Here is a 21890-nt window from a genome sequence, read left to right on the forward strand (position 1 = left end):
TGCCTGGAACAGTTCCATCCTCCGTCACAGTGGGACCCACCTCCTCTTCCTCAAAATCACCCTCTCCAAACCTTCCAGGAATTTCTCACTTCCAGCCTTGCCTCTCAATCCTTCATAAAAAACCTTAATCCTGCTCCCAACATCACCACAGCTGAAGCCCAAGCTATCCGTGATCTGAAGGCTGACCGATCCATCATCATCCTTCCGGCGGACAAGGGTTCCACAACCGTGGTACTTGATCATCGGGAGTATGTGGCTGAGGGACTGCGTCAGCTTTCAGACAACACCACATACAAAGTTTGCCAAGGTAATCCCATTCCTGATGTCCAGGCGGAGCTTCAAGGAATCCTCAGAACCTTAGGCCCCCTACAAAACCTTTCACCTGACTCCATCAACCTCCTGACCCCACCGACACCCCACACCTTCTTCCTAAAATTCACAAACCCAATCATCCAGGCCGCCCCATTGTAGCTGGTTACCAAGCCCCCATAGAACGTATCTCTGCCTACGTAGATCAACACCTTCAACCCATTACATGCAGTCTCTCATCCTTCATCAAAGACACCAACCACTTCCTCGAACGCCTGGAATCCTTACCCAATCTGTTACCCCCGGACCATTGATGCCACTTCCTTATACACAAATATTCCGCACATTCAGGGCCTCGCTGCGATGGAGCACTCCCTTTCACGCCAATCACCTGCCACCCTACCTAAAACCTCTTTCCTCATTACCTTAGCCAGCTTCATCCTGACCCACAACTTCTTCACTTTTGAAGGCCAGACATACCAACAATTAAAGGGAGCAGCCATGGGTACCAGGATGGACCCCTCGTACGCCAACCTATTCGTGGGTTGCTTAGAGGAAGCCTTCTTGGTTACCCAGGCCTGCCAACCCAAAGTTTGGTACAGATTTATTGATGACATCTTCATGATCTGGACTCACAGTGAAGAAGAACTCCAGAATTTCCTCTCCAACCCCAACTCCTTTGGTTCCATCAGATTCACCTGGTCCTACTCCAAATCCCATGCCACTTTCCTTGACGTTGACCTCCACCTGTCCGATGGCCAGCTTGACACGTCCGTCCACATCAAACCCACCAACAAGCAACAGTACCTCCACTATGACAGCTGCCACCCATTCCACATCAAACGGTCCCTTCCCTACAGCCTAGGTCTTCGTGGCAAACGAATCTGCTCCAGTCCGGAATCCCTGAACCATTACACCAACAATCTGAAAACAGCTTTCGCATCCCGCAACTACCCTCCCGACCTGGTACAGAAGCAAATAACCAGAGCCACTTCCTCATCCCCGCAAGCCAAGAACCTCCCACAGAAGAACCCCAAAAGTGCCCCACTTGTGACAGGATACTTTCCGGGACTGGATCAGACTCTGAATGTGGCTCTCCAGCAGGGATACGACTTCCTCAAATCCTGCCCTGAAATGAGATCCATCCTTCATGAAATCCTCCCCACTCCACCAAGAGTGTCTTTCCGCCGTCCACCCAACCTTCGTAACCTCTTAGTTCATCCCTATGAAATCCCCAAACCACCTTCCCTACCCTCTGGCTCCTACCCTTGTAACCGCCCCCGGTGTAAAACCTGTCCCGTGCACCCTCCCACCACCACCTACTCCAGTCCTGTAATCCGGAAGGTGTACACGGTCAAAGGCAGAGGCACGTGTGAAAGCACCCACGTGATTTACCATCTGACCTGCCTACACTGTGAAGCTTTCTATGTGGGAATGACCAGCAGCAAACTGTCCATTCACATGAATGGACACAGGCAGACAGTGTTTGTTGGTAATGAGGATCACCCTGTGGCTAAACATGCCTCGGTGCACAGCCAGCACATCTTGGCACAGTGTTACACCGTCCGGGTTACCTGGATACTTCCCACTAACACCAACCTGTCAGAACTCTGGAGATGGGAACTTGCCCTCCAGTATATCCGCTCTTCTCGTTATCTGCCAGGCCTCAACCTCCGCTAATTTCAAGTTGCCGCCACTCATACCTCACCTGTCTTTCAACAACATCTTTGCCTCTGTACTTCTGCCTAGACTGACATCTCTGTCGAAACTCTTTGCCTTTAAAAATGTCTGCTTGTGTCTGTGTATGTGCAGATGGATATGTGTGTGTGTGCGAGTGTATACCTGTCCTTTTTTCCCCCTAAGGTAAGTCTTTCTGCTCCCGGGATTGGAATGACTCCTTACCCTCTCCCTTAAAACCCACATCCTTTCGTCTTTCCCTCTCCTTCCCTCTTTCCTGATGAAGCAACCGTTTGTTGCGAAAGCTTGAATTTTGTGTGTATGTTTGTGTTTGTATGTGTGTCTATCGACCTGCCAGTGGTTTTGTTTGGTAAGTCTCATCATCTTTCCTCGCAACCCACGGCCGCCCCACTAGGAAAAAGGAAAGGAGAGGGAAAGACGAAAGGATGCGGGTTCCAAGGGAGAGGGCAAGGAGCCACTCCAGTCCCGGGAGCAGAAAGACCCACCCCAGGGGGAAAAAAAGGACAGGCACACACCCACACGTGCGCGCGCGCGCTCACACACACACACACACACACACACACACACACACACACACACACACACAGAGAGAGATTGCGTTTGGACATGTGACTGCAGTGCCTTAGACCGTTCGGCTTAAACCGCGCTGTGCAACAATTTCAGTTCCTTTATATTAACTCATTTACTCCCTTCCTCTAAAAACTGGTTCATCTTCTCACCACTTTTTCTTTCTTCGTTTCTTAAGATCAGTTCACACCTCTTCCCTCCCTGCTTTTGCCCAGGAATCCTTCTAAATTTAATACTTTCCTTTTGAAAATATCTCTTTCTGCAACTCTGCTTTAGTTACCTATTTCTGAATCTTTTTTACTCTCTCAGATTGAGCTTGTTGTTAATTTATTTTCATCCGTATTATTTTATTACGCAGGAAAAACTGGGTTCTATGTTTTGTGTTATATCTGTATGACCTGTTTTAGGCTACTGGTTAACAAATTGTGTAAATCTGTTGCCTCAAAAACGTACGAAAAGAAATGTTCACAACTGCTGCTGCAGGTTTAACAGCCACGGGAGTCACTTCCACGAAAGAGGACACGAGACCAAAGACTCCCGGAATACCGCCTGCACAGGAGCGTGACATCCAGCCCGTGACGGCGATGGAGTGCGACGACGCACAGGTTGCGGGCGTGCAGGCTACGCCCCCTCGCCCCGCGGCGGCGGCGACGCCCGCTCCGCCCGGCGCCGTAGCCCCCAACTGCCCGCCACAGCAGACGGACGGCGCGAACGCCAACATCGCCCCGCCGCCACCCGCGCCCGCGCCTGCGTTGCCCACCCTCAAGAGGAGTCGCGGGCAAGAGGTCTGCGTGCAGCGCCGCAGCCAGTTTATTTCGTGCTAGCGTAGGCGGTTAAGCAGCTTGCGTACTGGTACTGCTGCACAGTGTTAAGTTGTTACCCTTGCCTCGTAATGAAATGTTTCATTTTGTTTCCTCCAGTTTAAATTCTTATGGTGCTTTATAGTGAGTAGAGTTTTCTCACAGTTCTAAATTACAAAAGCACAATGAAAAGCTGTGAGAATTATTCTCATCCAGAATAAGTGTCCACTCTCTTGAGGAATGTGTGCTGCTTTTAAACTTCGTGGCAAATTAAAACTGTGCCCGTACAGGGATTCAACATTTTATGGCCCGAAATGTTCTTTTACATTGACAGTTCTTAGTTTTTTTTAATGTTATTGTAGTAGATTCAAAATTGCGTTCGTAGAAGGAAAAGCCAGAAAAATATATCTTTTTTGGTCTTCTATTCCATTTAATTTTTTTCCTTTCCAAAAAAGGACTAGTGAGTAATGGCACACAAACTGACAAAAATTACTTTGTGGGGCTGTTTTTATCAGAACTGATGGCTTCTCTCTCCCACTGACAAATCAAAGTACCTTACATGGGAAACACTTCTGTATTGTAAATAGCAGTTTTCACATTTCCCTAGTTAGCACTAAAATCTGACCTGTTCTGAAAAGAGTTGTTAGATATTTTTTGTTATCACTGCTGTCTTCAAATTGAATTTCTTCAGCTTCTATAGAATTGTGGAAATATGTTGTCAATGATGACATATGACATGGTGACATTTCATTTCTCTGGTCTGTAAATTGCCGAGTTTCAATTATTCGAAATGCATTGTTTCAGAACACTAATTTCCTCATTTGGTTTATCAATATCAGATGGGAAAGACTCCTAGAGTAATTCCATCATCTACTTACCTTCAATTTTCTTACTATGACCTGCCATGCAAAAACATGAAGCTATAGACCTGACGGAAGTTACAAGTACAGAAAAATTTACATGAAAATTTTCTGAAAAAACTTAAACATTTTGTGCTTGTAAACTGTTACTAGCATAAATAGACTTACCACACAAAATTGTGGAGAAATATTAAGACCAGATTATTACCGTAAACATTCAAAACCAGGCACTGAATAAAAGCCTTCTAACAAGCAAGGAAGCAAGCAGATGGTGCGAATGGCGCAAGTACTGAGTTTTGAACTGCTCTGAAACCACAGATACTACACCTGTAAGAGTTCTCGGATTCTCAACCATGAACCAAACTAAGAATCACCAATACAGAATATTTTATGCCCTTTTGTTATTAAGTGGGGCTCAGAAGTCCCACTAGTTAATAAAGGGTTAAAATGATAACCTTTGTCTATTAGGGGTAAATGCTCTACCAACTGAGCTATTCAGGTACAACTGATACCTGTATATTTCAGTCAGTAGAACATTTACTGCTGATAGGTGGAGGTCACACCTTCGAGTTCTGGTCCAGCACAATCTCTCTCTCTCTCTACAGTTTGTGCCGTGTAGAGCTCCACCTAGTATTGTGGAAGTTATTCTTTGATGACTCAAAACAGGTCCTGTCATGCTCTCTCCCCCCTTCTAGTCACTCTTTTCCACATACTTGTTTCCTCACTGATTTTATAGAGGACCATCTCATTCTCAGGGTTCCCCTTACTTCATTCGATAAAAACAGAACCCTTAAAGAATCACTTTATTGTCTGTCCAGGTCCATGTGTCACTTAAGACTCATTTTTATCGGGAACCGGTAGAGGTGTGCAATTGAAATTTGCCATGTACGAAGATCTACGTCCCTTGACAGTGTAAATAATTTAAGCTTTTAAGTGAGTGCAGTCAGAAGATATGGCCATAGATGTCACATATTTTGATACTTGCAAACTCGCTCATCGAAATGGATAAATACACGTCAGGTCTCATTGTCTGGCAGAGAAGGGTGTGCCTGGAAACAGGTCGCAGGTTCGAATTGTGGTCGGAGTTTGGAGTCCTTGTTTTAACCCAGCCTCTACACCTCAACGATGTGAGGAGTCGCCAGAAACAACACACAGCTCGGATTCTATATGAAACTGTAGGTCCTCTTTCCCCTGTCGGACAACTGGGACAGGTTAGGGACAAACAAGTCACCTAAATGACATCCGATAGTGACACTTCAACCAGGGCATTGAACTGCACGAAATTATTGTCATTGTTATCTGCATACCTGATTACATCTACACGAAACACTCAGAGTGTGAGTCCTGCTTGCCTTTGTCCAGGTTTTACTATCTCACCAGTTCCTGTAACTTTCTGCATCCTCGGTAACACTATGTCCCAAATTTTGAAATTCACGTATTTTCGCGGTTTTCCCACCACTCATTGTTCACTTCCATACGATACTATGCTACAGATGTACATCGTCAGAAATTTATTTCTCAAACTGAGGCCTACAGAATTTTGTACTAATATAGTTGGCTCCTTTTAGCAAGGAATGTGTGCTCATACTAGTCTGCTTCTTTCATCGTGTTTGCTTTATCTGTTGTGCTTTATTTTTCTTCTCGCATAGCAGAAATGTTTACTTCGTCTTCTACGTGTTGTTCTCCAATTTTGATGTCTTGTTGTTGCTAACCTGACTTCTTCTACTCCTTATGACTTTTGTCTTTCTTCGATTTACCCTCAGTCTATTTACTGTGGTGGATGTACTGTCCATTCCATCGAACAGGTCCTCGTAACTATCCCTCAGTTTCACAGGGGATCGAATTTTCATCATAGAATCTAAACATTAGTTCCACAACAGAATTGCATCACCTGCAAAATAGTGTCGATCGGGGGCTAACACGTCCATTCTCCGTACACGTTAAAGATCTTTCGGCGACCGCGTTTGCCGATTACACTGTCGAGAATCGAATTGCCGTCCCTTCTGTACAGGTAGTTAGTGAACAAAATATATAAATATCGAATATGAAATTGAAGACTGTAGTGAAAAGAGTCCAGTATGTGTTTCTTTACGGAGAAACATCGTCGGCGGCAGTGGTAGTCTCCAGGGTACTTCACGGTGATGTGGTGAGGCTGATCCTGCTCAGTATACACGGTATCCCATGTATGTCAACCACCACAAGTGACTTTTCCCCAAAAGCAAACAAATGAAAATGACACGGGCTCAAGTTGGGACCGTACGTAGGCAGTTGACGACAGTCGACCCGAAGTGTCAGACTGTCGCAGGTGTCGCGGCGCTCGTGTGAGGTCCAGTACCGACGTGCTGGAGGAAGGGGTGATCTGTGTGTGGACGAACTCGGGTTCGTGCTTCCAGAAAGTCGATTACAGCACGGTGATTCTCGTGTATTGACATACTTAAACAAGTACACCGCTACGTTACAGACTACAATTCAGAGCCCTTTAGTGGCGTAGTGCTGCAAATGTGTCGATATGGAGAATAAAGATGTGAAATGCTAATAATGTTTGTTTTATTTAAGAAGGTTTAAGAGATTTCCTATAAAAAAACTTCAAGGGAATTCTACTGTATAAACAACAGAACTTCTTTTTCAATTTTTTATTCGGTGATTCACTCCTCTTCTCAAGACTTGCAAAAATGTATCACAGTGTACCATTCTCGTAAACACGATGTTATTAAAAATGCAACATGAAACTGACTGTGACTCTTGCGTGTACTAGGACACGGGCAGGTACCGAGGGTAATGTAATGCATTCACTTGCGGCAGTTGACAGCAAACAAATGAAAATACACGCCAGCTGTATATTAGTACAGAAGAGTCGAAATAAATTTTGTGTTTCATTTTAATAACATTGTGTTTACAAAAATGGTACGCTGTTACATGTTTTTCAACAAATCTTTGGGGACAGGAAGTGGATTACTGAATTTAAAAAAAATGTATAAACTATTTTACTATTTGAGAAAAACGTGCTGTCGTGTTTATCTTCGTAAGGGACAAAATTACGAGAATAGCAACTGTGCTGGTTAGAGTCCCCCTGGTAACTAAAGAAATGTGTATTTTTTATTTTGCTTCTGAACAAACAGGTTTTTATAATGGTGAAGATAAAGGAGGCTCTTTTTGTACATAAACTGCCTGGTGGATAAAGCCGAAAGCCCCAGTGAAAGTGTTCACACGTGCCGAATTTGTTGGTAACTTGTTACGAAATGCAGAGTGACTTGCTGACGACCAGCAAGTGACTGTCAGCACAAAATCCATTGTGAGTAAAGCCTAGTTTACACAACGACACTAGGTTGCAGGTAACTCAGCTACCGGCCACTGCGCGTGCACTGCGCATTTGCGCAACTCGGCTCGGTGAAACTAAACACTTTCTGCGTGTTCCAACTTTGGCGACACTAGTTGCACGAGCTTTGAGGTTATGTGTATCCGTAGCATGTAGACAAACTGAAATGTGAAGTGGAGAATGGAGAATAATGTTCACTTTTTGGATAGATATGCTTTTCGTAGAGGTTTGTGGGATTTCAGTGACGCCGATTACAAAAATAAGCAACATATTGCTGCTCCTGAGACCTTCATGTGTGATCAGTACATAGACAGATTGAAAATGTCTGAGATGCAGGGCAAAATTTATGGAATTGGGAGTGCATATACAACTGAATGAAGAAACATACAAGCAAATGTAGTTCTAGCTGTGACAGTACTCTCATCTACAAGACTAAAATCCCATCATTTGAGTTGGCCAACTCCCATTCACTCTACAGATCTATCTTCAAGAGAGTAATTTGCAAACCATTCTCTTCTTATTGCAGCCTGCTTCGAATAATTACTTCTTTTAATGTTAATAATTTTTACTGTTAATGCAAATAATTATTGGTGTGAATGAAAAAGTGTCATCACCAACTAAAACCACATCATATAGCATGTCAAGTGTTCTCAATTGTAATGCACGCAATGTGATATGTAATTTCAGTTCTGGCGACAGTGCTTCACACATTATAGTCTCTTTATTCCTTATCACATAATTAACTCTATTTAGAAGAAATGTGAACAGTTCTGGTGACATTCTAAGATAATCAAAAGAACTTCTCGAGTCTTCCATTACAAATTATTTCAGCAAGGATGCTGAGCAACCGATCCGACATCTTTTCTTCATCCAATCACAAATCGAAACACGTTTCTTACTTTTTTCTTATGCAGCAATTCCATGCAACAAGCTTTAACTCCATCACAACTTGTGTGACATGCAGCTGCCATAATTTTCATTTCAGACACAACTCAGGAACCCAAAAAATGAGGAAACTGAAGTGTATACTGGTTTCGACGTGTGTACAGTCAAATATCAAACCATTTAAGTGCAACTCATTCCACGCAACGAGTAGCGCAACCCAATGTTGTCGTGTAAACTAGGCTTCAGTAGATGGGAATGCCTGTTATCCTCTGATGAAACAATCATTAGTCAGCGACTGGAATCTGTCACAACTTTCACGTATCTCGGATTTTATGTGGAACTGCCACATAAGTCTGACCTGGGCAAGGTGGATGGTATGGGTGGTAGACTTAGATGTATTAGTAGCTTTATACAAGAATGGTATGTAAGGAGGTTGTAGTGTTTCATCACTTAACACTCTTTTTTTATGTCCTTTAGCGAGCATCTGGCTCTTCAGATTTAAGCATTTCTGTGAGACACTGTCAAGGTCCAAACAACTTGAGACTATTAATGACGTCCTTCTCTGTGTCTACTCAGCATCCCATGTTTGTCCTACTTGGAACGGGTTGGATGCTTTTTAGTAACATTTTATGATCGGTACTATAGTGCAGAAACAAAAAATGTAGCTTTTTATACATTTGTATATTTATTCCTAATGTTGTGTGTAGATCGAACAGTGACAACATTTTGTTCGCCATATGCCACGTATCACATATATATTTTTCACGTGTTTTGAATTTTACTGTACATTACTTAAAATTAGGACTCGCAAACATTTTATGATTTTAAGCTTGTAATGTAGATTTTCTTTCTTTTTATATTGTAGAGGCTGGATGGCAAATGCACAGCCAAACTAGTAATATTGTTGTTGGAGTTGTTATTTCCACTAACAAAACTGATTTGATGTTGGTTTTGACAGTAATGCGCCCTAGCCGAGCATCAGTCTCCCTCTAAAACCCTCCCCCCCCCCCCCCTCCCCTCTTCCTCCACCCTTGCCAAAATTACCAAACTGACAATTCCTTTGTTAGACCAGGCAATGTCCAGTCGCCTGATACCTGGTGTTAATGAAGCTCAGTACCTCATCATCAGTTGTGCAATCTACCCATCTCATGTTTTGCACTGCGCTGTGAAACGACATCCCAGAAGCTTCTGTGGTCTTATTGTACGGAATGCTTATCATCCAGTTTTCACTTCCATATGAGGCTACACTCCAGAGAAACGGCTTCAGAAAAATCTTTGTAACACACCAATTTATATTTGATGTTAACAATGCCCTCTTTTTCATGAATGCTTTTCTGGCTATTGTCAGTTTGCGTTTATATCCACTCCAGTTTGGCCAGTGCCACCTATCTTGCTGCTCAAACAAAAACCCATCTACTAATTTTTGTCCAAAAATTATTTAAAATAGTCTGGATCGCAGCCGATGTTAACTTCTGACCAGTTTCGGCCTTTTAAGTCCGGGCCATCGTCAGAATTTGCACCACCTGCATGACAGTGATGGTGCCTGACCCACTGTGGAGGCCTCAGTCACTGCCACTGATTAAACTGCTAAGAAGCTAACATCAGTTGCAATGAAGACTGTTTTTAAATTATTTTAGGACAATAATAGATCACTGTGCTCCAAAAATGTTATATAAAATTATGACTAATTTTTGTGTCTCATTTCCTCATCCAATTCCCTCAGCATCACCTGATTTAACTGGACTACCTTCCATTACATTTATTTTACCATCGTACACATCCTCAATGCAGTCTCTTATCGAGACACTATCAGCTCCGTTTGACTTCCGAGTCCTTTGTTGCCTCTGAAATAATCACGTCATTGGAAACCTCAGAGGTTTAATTTCTGCTCCTTGGCCTTTGTTTTTCCTTGATTTTTTGCTTTGTGTGCACGTTGGATAGCGTCAGGAAGAGTGTACAATGCCGTCTCACTCTCTTCTCAACTACTGCTTGCCTATCGCGTCCTTTGACTCCTAACTGAAGTCTGGTTTGTGTACAACTCGTACATAATATTTTCACTCTCCCTCACCTCTCCTAATGACTGCATCGAGATCCAGCTATTGTAGAAGGTAATGGTCCTTGTGATATAATGAATCTCATTACGTGTAAAATAAATAGACGTTTCCGGTATCGCACTTTCACCCTGTAAGTTGTACCGACCGTGAGCTCGGCACTTCCCTCCCGACTGCCCGCTCACGATACCGATCGATACCTCGGGGTGGCGAACTGACGGAACACCCGTGTCTGCGCCGCAGGTGTTGACGCACGTCATCGAGGGGTTTGTGATCCAGGAGTCGTCGGAGCCCTTCCCGTCGCCGCCCCACAGCAGCGAGGACGACGAAGACGACGACGGCCACGGCCGCTGCAGGCCGCCGCGGCCCCCCGCGTCCCCGCCGGCGCGCCCCCTCGCCGCGGTCGGGCTCGACAACGTGGCGCAGCGCGCGGCGTCGCCGGACCGGCTGGCGGGAGAGCCTCAGCGTGAGTACGGCTGCCCTGCGAGCCGCGGCAGCCCGAGTCTTACGGATCGAGTCGTGGGAACGGCGGGATAGGCTTCGGAGTGGGAGGGGGTGGTGTGTACCGCGTGGGGTCCCGCGGGGATCTGTAAAGAGTTTGCTGTTCCAAAATTCACTACCCGAGCAAAATTCTCTAGTTGAGATGTAAAAGGTTCAGAATCGATTCCAGCAGTTTCGATTTGCCCGGTTTGAGGGAGAATGATGAAAGCCCTAATCTGGCACTTGCCCAGTTTTTCTTTTCCTACAGCAGAAACTCACAGACTGGCTTTCATCGAGTTCCTTCGTACTTACCACATTGGAGGTTAGTGTCCGGCCATCAGTTTCCTATAGCATTATGATCCCTCTGAAATATCGACTTAGGAAATTTCCAGGTGCTTTTAAGTATAAATGTCTAAAGCGTTTTACGGAGTCTCCTGTAACTAAATGCACAGCCTTTGGTCTTGTAGTTGTGAAATCTCTGAGTTGATTCTGTCTAGTCATAATTGTTTGTACTTTGATTTGAATTCTGTAATTTTTATCAAAATTAAGTGTTAATTGTAAATATGACTCTCACATTTTTAATAAAGCAACATGTTTTTATTTCTAATCTACAATTTTATGAAAATGGGAGTATTTATAATACATTAACATTGGTACGAACATGCAAAGTATATTACTGTTAAATGGAAAACTATGTATACCAAGAACACTGTTTTTGAATGGTGGGCTCCATGTGGTTCCTAAGTCGTGCAGTGACCGTAAACAATAAAATTACCAAATATGCAGCAACCAGTCGCAAAATCATGTTTTATTTATTTGCTTATGCAAATCAATTTCAGCTGATTAACAATCAACTGATTAACAATACTGCTTAAGACAGTATTATTACTCAGGACATATATTGGTTGAAATCACTGATGATGGCTGTTAATCAGTTGATTTGCAAAAGCAAATAAATAAAACATGATTTTGCAACTGGTTGCTGCATATTTGGTAATTTTAACACTGTTTTTAATATGTTTGTAATTTCTGTTTGATCTTTTTGTACCAAATTTTAATTTATTAGAATTACTTCCTTTTTTTATATAATTTGTAATTAAAAATAAAAGAATTTATTTCCATTTAAAAGTAATGATTCAATATTTGTAAATTATGATTTCAATGTGGTGATAAACATAGAAGTCAAATAAAAAAAGTAATTTGTACCAGGGAGAATCTGACGACCGGCTTTGCGATTATAGTGCGAGAATTGTACGCATTCAGCTGCAGATGGCTCTGCCAAAATGTTGGATACGTTTTATACTTAGAAGTGCTAAAGGATCTTCAAAATAAACTTTTTTTTAGTTTTTATCAACTGCTGCTTGAGGAAATGGATGTCCAAGCACTGACCTAAAAATCCTATATGCCCGAATGTAATCGCAGTGGGCCATTCCGTCAGGTCTGCTTCTCAGATGGACACGGGCCATTTCAACAGTTGTGGTCTCAGGTCAGAACTGCGGGCATTTGGCTTATGCCCGTCTACCTCATGGGCATGGAAATGATCTTCCTATAATTTTAAAGGTCGGCTCAGAAACTGTTTCAATTACAGATGACTCGAGCCTACCAGTTGAGGATCAAAAGTAAATCCCTAGCAGACACAGCCCAGATGAAAGCTGAACATGTCTGCAAGCAGTTCACAGCTAACTGTTCAACCCTTAATCCCTCAAAGTGCCATATTTTACAGTGTGAGAAAATCTACTCACCAAGTGGTAGCTAGATGGATCTGGAAACGTGCAAGTTTTCGGAATCAGCAGAAGAGTTCAAGGAAAAGGAATGAAGGGAAAGGACTGGAGAGGTATAGGGAAAGGGGAGAGTTATGAAAAAGTTGTCCTGCACCACAGCTTAGGGGAGGCTTACTGGATAGCATAAGAACATGGGTATCAGCTCTGCACTTACATTATTTGATACAACCAAGTATCATGTTAAAGATGATGATTAGCTGCAGATTTGTTTACTTTATAATAATTGGTCTCATTTTTACTTAGCATCCTTCTAACACACTCTGTTCTATAATTTTCCTTATTTCATACAAAAACTGTTACACATGAATTATCATCTTCCAGTTTCTGAAATTATTGTTTTAACAGTATGGAGATGTGTATACTTGAAATATAAAATTATTTAGGCTCATAAACTTTATAAGAGCATTGTATATCTAACTCAGATACTTAGATCAAACAATGGAAACTGTGGGTAGGAATATCAACGACACAGGAAAAGAAAGATTACTAATTACCGCAAATAAGAGACATAAAGTTGCAGACGAGCACAATTAAAAGACAGTTACATAAAGCTTTCAGCGACAGCTTTCATCAGTAAAAGAGAGAGGCAGACACCATCGATACACACAAGCAAGCATACCTCGAGCGTGACCTTTACGCAAGTGTCTTTTAACTGTACCTGTCTGCAACTTAATGTGTCTTCTTTACAGTATGTAGCATTCTGTCTTTTCCTACATTTTTCGGATACTTAGGTGGCATTCAGTTATTCCAAATAATATTAGGTAACAAATAATAAATCTGAAAGGAATAAACGCAGTCACAATTATACGATAACGTACTAGTCGATACGATGCGCCTAGAAGTACGCCGAGGACGCTGTATCGGATACTCCTACACAAAATCTGATGCTGTCAGTTACAGATTGTTCATCTGCCTGCCGAATCGAATGTCTCCTGGAATTCGGTAAATGGCATTACTGTAGCACTGCACTTCCCCGCTCTGCTGTTACGCAGGTGTTCTCTTCGTGTTGCAGGCAAGAAGCCACTGATGGAGGCGGACGCGTCGCGGTGCGAACACTGTGGCAAGACCGGCCTACGGGCAAAATTCAAGAAGAGGTTCTGCACGCCATCCTGCGCCAAGAGGTGAGCAGCTGAGAGAGAGAGAGAGAGAGAGAGAGAGAGAGAGAGAGAGAGAGAGAGAGAGAGAGAGAGAGAGAGCTGGGCCACTAGTTGGTGCCCACAAAGTCTCTCTCTCTGGATTTCTGATGAAGCTGTTAGAAGGGGTCCTTGCAGAGTGGCCCTCTTCAATAGGGGTCCTTGCAGAGTGGCCCTCCTCAATTTTTTTCATGCTTACAGAATTTGTGGGTCACTGTCCGAACATAACTATGCTAAACTGTGGCTGCCGACTGTTATGGATTACCTCCGTAATTGCCATACATTTACCACCTAAATTACATAGTTATAATTTGATGTTTTTAAAAAACCTAAAAAGGTACTTTTCACATTTTCCTAATGGTATGCTGCTAAAATGTTGTATAAATTGTAATGATTTTCTTTGTGAGTATACAGTAAACCTGTCTACGACTGATTCTATCTCCACAGCTAATTAAAATAGGTTACTTAGGGTGCTGCCGAAAATTTTTTAATTCTGAACATGTCAGCTTAAAGGGTAGCAATAAAACTGCTTTCGAACAGAGTGACGTCACGAGTTTTGAGGCATTCGTCTGTAAGCTGTTGTGCTTTTTCTGGACAGGTGATGTCACAGGATACACATTCACTTATTTATCCATTCCTAATAATACGTACAATGCCGAAGCTGTTATAGTAATGGATGTAGGATCTAGAAAACATAAGTTTTTTTCATCAGTTGTAAAATTGAATAAACTATTTCCTGATGTTCTGAGTGAATATGGAAGGGGAAAAAAACATTAAATTTGGAATTTTCAAGGTACCAGTTTGATGACTTTTCAACAGTAGAACAAGAAGGGCTGATATTGCTTGGTGCAAAATATCTGCTACGTGTGATGCAACAGGCATTAAAAAAAGTGTCAGTCACTGTGCAAACTTATGCTTGCATTGAAGATAAGATGTCCTGGGTTGTTAGGCTGCTGTTAGGTTAGGTTAGGTTCTTATTTCTTCTTTACGATTGATGTTTCAACCCCTCTGCTAGGATTTTCTTCATGATCTTGTGGTGTCAACAGTTGACTGATGCTTGCATTACTGGTTGTTCCTCACAGTAATGTTGCCCCTGAGAGCACCTTTAGTATTGTCAGAAAAAACAATATCGAATTCCGATCTAATATGAATACAGCAACCCTGAATGCTTTGGTGATCAATAAACTGAAACATCTCTCTTCAGGTAGGTCATAATAATTTCACCAAGGATCAGGTTCAGTTTGCAAACAGTGCACAGGATTATTGCTCAAGAGAAAATTACCTTCAGGCACCAATGAAGATCCATATCCTATTTTATACGAAACCTGCATCAGGCTTATAATTTTTAAAATCTTTGCAGGGGAGGCCCCCAGACCACCTTACGTATTTGCCATGTGATTACTGACAGCCTCTTCTCAAGACCGGCAGCTACGCTAAAGCAGCACAGTGCAGCTCTCAAACTCTAAAAATATCATCTTCGAAGATTAGAAATTTTCCAAGAGCTGTAAAGAATGAAATACTTGTAAACAGCTATTATGCAAACACTCCTCAGCAATGTGAAAGTTTGGCAACCATAACATTTCTATTTTGAATTTTGCTAGGAGTGACAGTTTTTAACAAATAGTGAACCATGAATTTGTTCATAAAAGTAACATATTTATATCTTTAATGATTAATTACATAAAAATAACAGTATTCACAAATAATAAAAAATTCTCTGCAATAATGAAAAACCTCAAATAGAAAATAAAATACACATTATATTTATGGAAATTAAACAGTATTATTGACAGATGAAATATTTTTTCCATTTATCAATACGTTTAACATGTTTGGGTCAAATTTTAATTTATTTTCGTGCGACGACTAATTAAAAATAAAAAGATGTTATTTTTATTAAAAATATCAGTATTTGGAAATTAATGTTGATAAAGATATAATTTAAATAAAAGCAAAAAAATTGTTGTTACTAATGGGATTTGAACTGGAGACTTCGCTGTTAAATACCTGTTATACTTTGCAGTCAGCTACTGCCGAGTATGTTAGTAAGTAAGAAATGTTTCATATTAAACAGTGCTCAGAATATTCTGATTATTTTGATTATTGTGTCAATACGGCATTAGGAAACTGATGATCAGGCACTGACCTCCAAATCGTATAAATGTGGAGCCACCGTGTAAGGTGTCCTGTTTAGTCTCGCTCACGTGCCAGTTCGACGTTTGTAACAACTGACCTCGCAGATTAGTTTTACTGGAGAATCACCAGTGAATTGTGCCCCGAATCTGTTGGCCACTCTTCTTGTCGAGTGATTTGTGGGATTCTCCAGCAGGACTAGTCGCCAATAAATTTGTGATACCGTGAAGACAGCTTGCAACAAATATCAAATAGACATTGCATGCTCGAATATGCAGGCAGTTAGCATTTTAGTGCAGTAGTATAAGTGTGTATGAGTAGCGCCACCTACATTGTGTATATGAGGGAAGATTCTGAGGAAATTTCTGATTCAAAAGGAACATTTGACAGTTGATAGTTTGCGATAAGATCATACATTGGTGGAAGAAAAATAGCAGCACCGAGAAGGATCTGTGCGACATAAACGAAAGTTGGTATGTGTGTTTTTAGACCTGAAAGATGATGCCTATTTAGATTTTGCACCAGTCACATACGAGTAGTGCCAATTGCTTGCAGCAGTGGTCACGAGAGTGTGCGGTCGCATGAAGACAGCTGCAGACGGCCATGCCATCACCACCGAGAGGGCGGACCATTGTGTTCGACGTTTGGCTCTGGCACACTGTACTGCATCTGCAGCAGGAATTTGATCGGCAGCTGGCACCACAGTTACACAATGGACTGTTACAATTTGCTTCCCTCGAGGACAGCTCCGAGCCAGACATCCTGTAGCGTGCACTCCACCGAGCCCTAACTGTAGCCATTTGCGACTTCAGTGGTGTTGGAGGGCAAAGTGGAGGTCTATCTGTTGTGTTTTGTGATGAAAGCTGGTTCTATCTCAGGCCAGCGACAGCTGTATGTTGGCTAGAAGGAGACCAGTCGATGACCTGCACCCAAACTGTCTGCTTGCAAGACACACTGTCTGCAGAAGCACCAAAGGGAACGAATGTTGCCAGATCCCAGTTGCCTTCGCCGTACGGGCACGTCACTCGACGTGACTGCACGGGGCGGTGTCGAGTGCGCGACAGGATCGACCCTAGTTTGCACAGACGGTCAGATTTCTAGCGTGTAGAGGCTAGTGGCCACATACTGTGTCCGAGGTCCCTGCGAGGTGCACCGACGAGATAACGTGGGACCGCACGTCTCCCGGGCTGCTAGACACAGCTCCTACGTGAGGGTATCAGACTGTTCCCCTTGCCCTGCCAGTTCTCCAGATCTCCCTCGTGCCAGAAATGTCCGGTCACGGTTTACGGGTGATTGGACGCCACTACTTGTCAGTCACTACTCCGGCACAGAGGTGGAGCAGCACGGACTGACGTGCCCGTACGTATTGTCCGAGTGTATTGTTGCTCACGGGGGTGAGTTCTGTTATCACTGCCGGAGGTAGCAGCTCCGTGCGCTAAATTTCGCACTCTGTGCACCCCACGTCTCTTGACAAATTTACTTGTGTAGCCTTCCTACGACATTGTATATGCACTGTAATCAAAATATCATTATTTGCTATCCTTCCTAGTGGTACAATTTTAATGGCCAATAGCGTAACTGAAATATGAGGGCTATCTGGAAAGTAACAGATGTTGTGAAATAAAAAATTAATGATACGGAAAAACCAAATTTTATTTTACACTTTTTAAAGGTACACTCTTGAGCTATTTTTCTACATAATTGTGATTGAAATTGAGGCACTTGTCATACTGTGGCACAAGTTTTTCAATATTGTCTCTGCAAAAATCTGCCACCTACGACTGCAACTACTCGTTTATACTGGCACGCAGTACGGTACCAGTTTCAAAGTGTCGGTAGTGAGCCACGTCTTCGTTGCAGAGAAGAGGTGGTGGTCACTCGGTGCTAAATCTGGGCTGTACGGTGAACGATTGAACGCGTCCCACCTGAAAGGAGCACTCTGCTACAGTCGGCTGTGTGTCGATTTATGTTGTCGTGAAGAAACAAAACTTAAACACCGAGTTTTCCCGAACACTCATTTTGCGTCACCCGCCTTATTTGACAGTGACTCTCTGAGTTAATTGTAGTGTCACGTCGGAGGAAATCGACGAGAATCGCTCCCTCGGAGTCTCGAAACACGGTAGCTGTAATCTTTCTCGCTGACGACATTTGCGAACATTTTTGTCTGTGTCCCCGTGCCATTGACTTCCTTTCTGTTTCACAGTAGACATTTCTTCAGCCAAGTCTTGTCCCCAGGTTCAATTCAATTGATAACTTTGTTACGACTTTATTGTAATCTCCGAGGAAGACGAGCGCTGCAGCCAGTTTCTGTTTTTTGTGGTCTTCTTTCAGGATTTTGGGAACCCACCTTGCACAAATTTTGTGGTAACCTAGCTTCTCTGCCACAGTTTCGTGCAACAAATGCCCTGAAATTTGAAGAAAATGTTGAGATAGTTGCATAATCGTGAAATAATTATCTTCACGAATTTTGTCATCGATTTTCATCACCATTTCATCAAGGCTAGGCTACGGGCTACTGCTGCGGTCCTCATTGTGAACATCAGTACGGCCATTTTTAAAATTGATGAACCACCGCCTCATTCAATTTTCACTTATTATTCATTTTCTGTGCACATCACAAAGGTCACGGTAAATTTCAATTGGTTTGCAGTTTTTTGCCAATGAAACCCTAATCAAAGAATGCTACTTACCAGAAAGGAGGTGCGTCAATTTGCAGACGGGCACACTTAAAAAGACACTTACATACTTTTCCTACACTGTCGATCTTCCTACCTGGAGTTTCCGCCGTTTCATCACCGAATGCACTTCACGAGTGGTGGGATTTTCTATTGCGGCACACATTTTAACACGTCACAGGAAACAAAGTAGCAGAGACGGACCGCACTACCACCACCAGACACGTACCGAGTGTAGGAACGTTACGGCACTGAGACGCCAGCTGTAGCCCCGCCCGCCACCGCGGTAGACCGAAACGTCCGTTACTCTCCAGATAGCTCTCGTATAAGAAAAGACGTACGCCGACGCGAGTGTGCACTTTGCCACACGTAACGCCTTCCCACGTCGTGTGCACCACAGCAGCAAGAGGTCGGCGCTCCAGAGGGCGACGGCCGACGCGGCCGCCGCCGCTTCCGGTGCGGCGCAGGCGCAGGCGCAGACGCGGTCGCGGGCGGTCGGCGACGGCCCGGCGGCGGCGAACGCGAACGGCGACGGAGAGGTGCGGCGGCCGCTGCACCAGCAGATCCTGACGCCGGCCGACCAGCGCGAGTGGCTGCGCGGCGCCAAGGACTGGGTGAGTGCCGCACTGGATCTCTCCTCTCACACTGCCTCCTAAAAACGGAGCTGAACAAAAATAATTCTCTTGAACCGACAGGGCACACTGAGAAAAGAAACGAGGACACCTCGAGACTCGAAAAAGGCAGCCGTAACACCAGTTTCTTTATGAAGGATTGCAGAACTCTGTGACAAAATTACAAGAGAGTTAGTTTAATGCGTAATGCTGGTGAGGTACATCTACCTCTACCTCTACCTCTGCATCTGCACTCCACGAGCCACCTTACGGTATTTGCACGCCTCTGTCACTTGCACCTCTTGCTCTTTCAGTCGCAAGTGGGTACCGGAAAGAGTACCTCTGTAAGCTCTCTAATTTTAACTTTGTGCTGTTTTTGTGAGAGGTACATAGGAGGAAGCAATATACTGGCCGGCTCTCGTAAGAAAGTACACACTGGCAGTTTTAACTCTAGACCGTACAGGAGGCCATTGGCTGCCACTTGTAGCGGGGCTTTGAATTTCGCCGCGCTACACTCCTTCCCTCAGATATAAATTATACCGTCGCAGCGGTGTGAACACTCGACGGCAGAGAAAATACTAAAATTGTAACCCTTTTTTTGTTTTCTATCCATCTATTGTCTCTCGAGAGCGGAAGCTTAATGCAGGCGTAAAAAACTTATTAACTAGTCTTGGTCAGATTAAGATGAAAAAACACATTGATGCTCAGACGTGTTGTGAAAGTTTGTATGAAATGTGGAGGTTGAAAGCAGCAATGTAAAATATATTGCATTCAACACCGAGATGGTTTTAGTTTGTATACATTAGTAATTCATGGACAATGAAAATTTATTGCAAGATTTCAGAGGAGCTAAGACCTTTCAAGCAGAAATGAAGTAGGAGATTTTTGAAGACCTGGGCGCCGCACGAAGGAAGACATGTTAACATGGTAAAGGATGAACTCTTATCCACGCCATTTCCCCGTGTCAGTTACATTTGTTATTCTCTGTTTTTCTTTTCAAATACTTTTTGTAGTGGAAATTGGTGTGACTTTTGCTCACAAATGCCACAAGGACCACCCCAACAATAGCTTTTCCAAATCACAAAGTCCGATAACTTTTCTGTAATACGAAGTCCGACTTGCATTTCATTCTTTCCTTTTTCACGGTCAGTAACGATTTTAAAAACCCCTTTTTACTCACAATTTCTTCCCACATTTTCAACCTTTTTCTTTTCTTTTCTTCTTCTCTTTTTCTTTTTTATTAACCACTACACACTGGTGTTGGAGGAGCACCTCTGTGACCCTGTTTCATTTCTTAAATGAATGTCGAAAAATCCAGGACAGAATGTAACAGTACCAGAGAAGGAAAGTTGCTACTCACCACATAGCGGAGTTGCCGAGTCGCAATAGGCACGACAAAAAGATTCGTACAATTATAGCTTTCGGCCATTAAGGCCTTTGTCAGCAGTAGACACACATACACACACACACACACACACACACACACACACACACACACACACACACACGCACACACACTCACGCAAGCGCAACTTACACAACACACATCTGCAGTTTCAAAGAGCTGAAACCACAGTGCAAGCAGCAGCACCAATGCGTGTAGCGACTGGGTGGGGGTAAAGAGGAGGCTGGGGCAGGGAGGGGGAGGGATAGTACGGTGGGAGTGGCAGACAGTGAAATGTTGCAGTTTAGACGGAGGGCAGGAGAGAAAGTGTGGAGGGGGAAGAGGGTAAGTAGCAGAAAGGAGAGAAATAAAAAGAAATTAAATGACTGGTTGTGGCTGTGTAGTGCCGTATTGGGAACAGGGAGGGGGCCGGATGGGTGAGGGCAGTGACTGCAATACATCCTACATTCCCGTAACCCTCCTGGCCTCGGCCTTCGTTAGTCACAGTTTATACTGTTTTATGTATGGCAAAATGTGCTCAGAGTTTTGACCCACGCCCAACAGCTGTGGTACACAGTCCAGCCACATCAGTGCGGCCATTGCCTATGTTCGGCAGAAACACACAGTAACCAGTCACAGCTGCTATGTGGCAGCACAACAAAACTGGTTGCTGTATTTTTTCCGAGTAATTTACTTTTATTCACAACTGTCATTGTATGTGTAAGTAAACTTCTAACAGGTACAGACAGTGAGTGGTAGCAGTTGTCAATGTGTGTCACTGTAATTGTTGATCGAAAACATGAACTGAACTGATGTATGTGCAACTGTCTTTTTTCCTTTGAAAGTAAAACATCTCAGTAGTTTTGAATGATGTCCTTGTTTTGCTAACTTAATTTTTCATTCACTAAACGATTTTCAGTTAACTGAAACACGCTTTGCAGTTGAAAACACCACATAAACATTTACACCACAAATACTGTCTGTCATCTATAAGCTGTATCCCTTTCTGCACACAGCATATGCAGAAAGAATACTGAAATGCTCAATACGTCACACACCACGGCAAACCGGTCATTTCTTCCAGCAGGTACCGACGCCCGGGAATGTCACGTGGGGTGTCGAGGTTCGGGATCGCGTCGGATACCGTGAGGGGTGTGCGTTCCGAGTTTTGTCAGAGAGCCCGATGAAAGTGTCATGGCTAACTGTA

The 21890-nt window shown here is 43.3% G+C and overlaps 1 protein-coding gene across 1 annotated transcript in view; it reads left to right on the forward strand.

The window, feature by feature from the left end:
- Positions 1-21890, forward strand: part of LOC126108379 (polyhomeotic-proximal chromatin protein-like) — a 390515-nt gene that overhangs the window by 355132 nt on the left and 13493 nt on the right. The window contains exons 16-19 of the mRNA XM_049913592.1: positions 3058-3359; positions 10730-10952; positions 13760-13868; positions 19089-19302. Of these exons, the coding sequence (XP_049769549.1) occupies positions 3058-3359; positions 10730-10952; positions 13760-13868; positions 19089-19302 (848 nt within the window). The remainder of the gene's footprint in view (positions 1-3057; positions 3360-10729; positions 10953-13759; positions 13869-19088; positions 19303-21890) is intronic.

Source organism: Schistocerca cancellata, chromosome 11, assembly GCF_023864275.1.
Source record: "Schistocerca cancellata isolate TAMUIC-IGC-003103 chromosome 11, iqSchCanc2.1, whole genome shotgun sequence".
NCBI classification, from domain to species: Eukaryota; Metazoa; Arthropoda; class Insecta; order Orthoptera; family Acrididae; genus Schistocerca; species Schistocerca cancellata.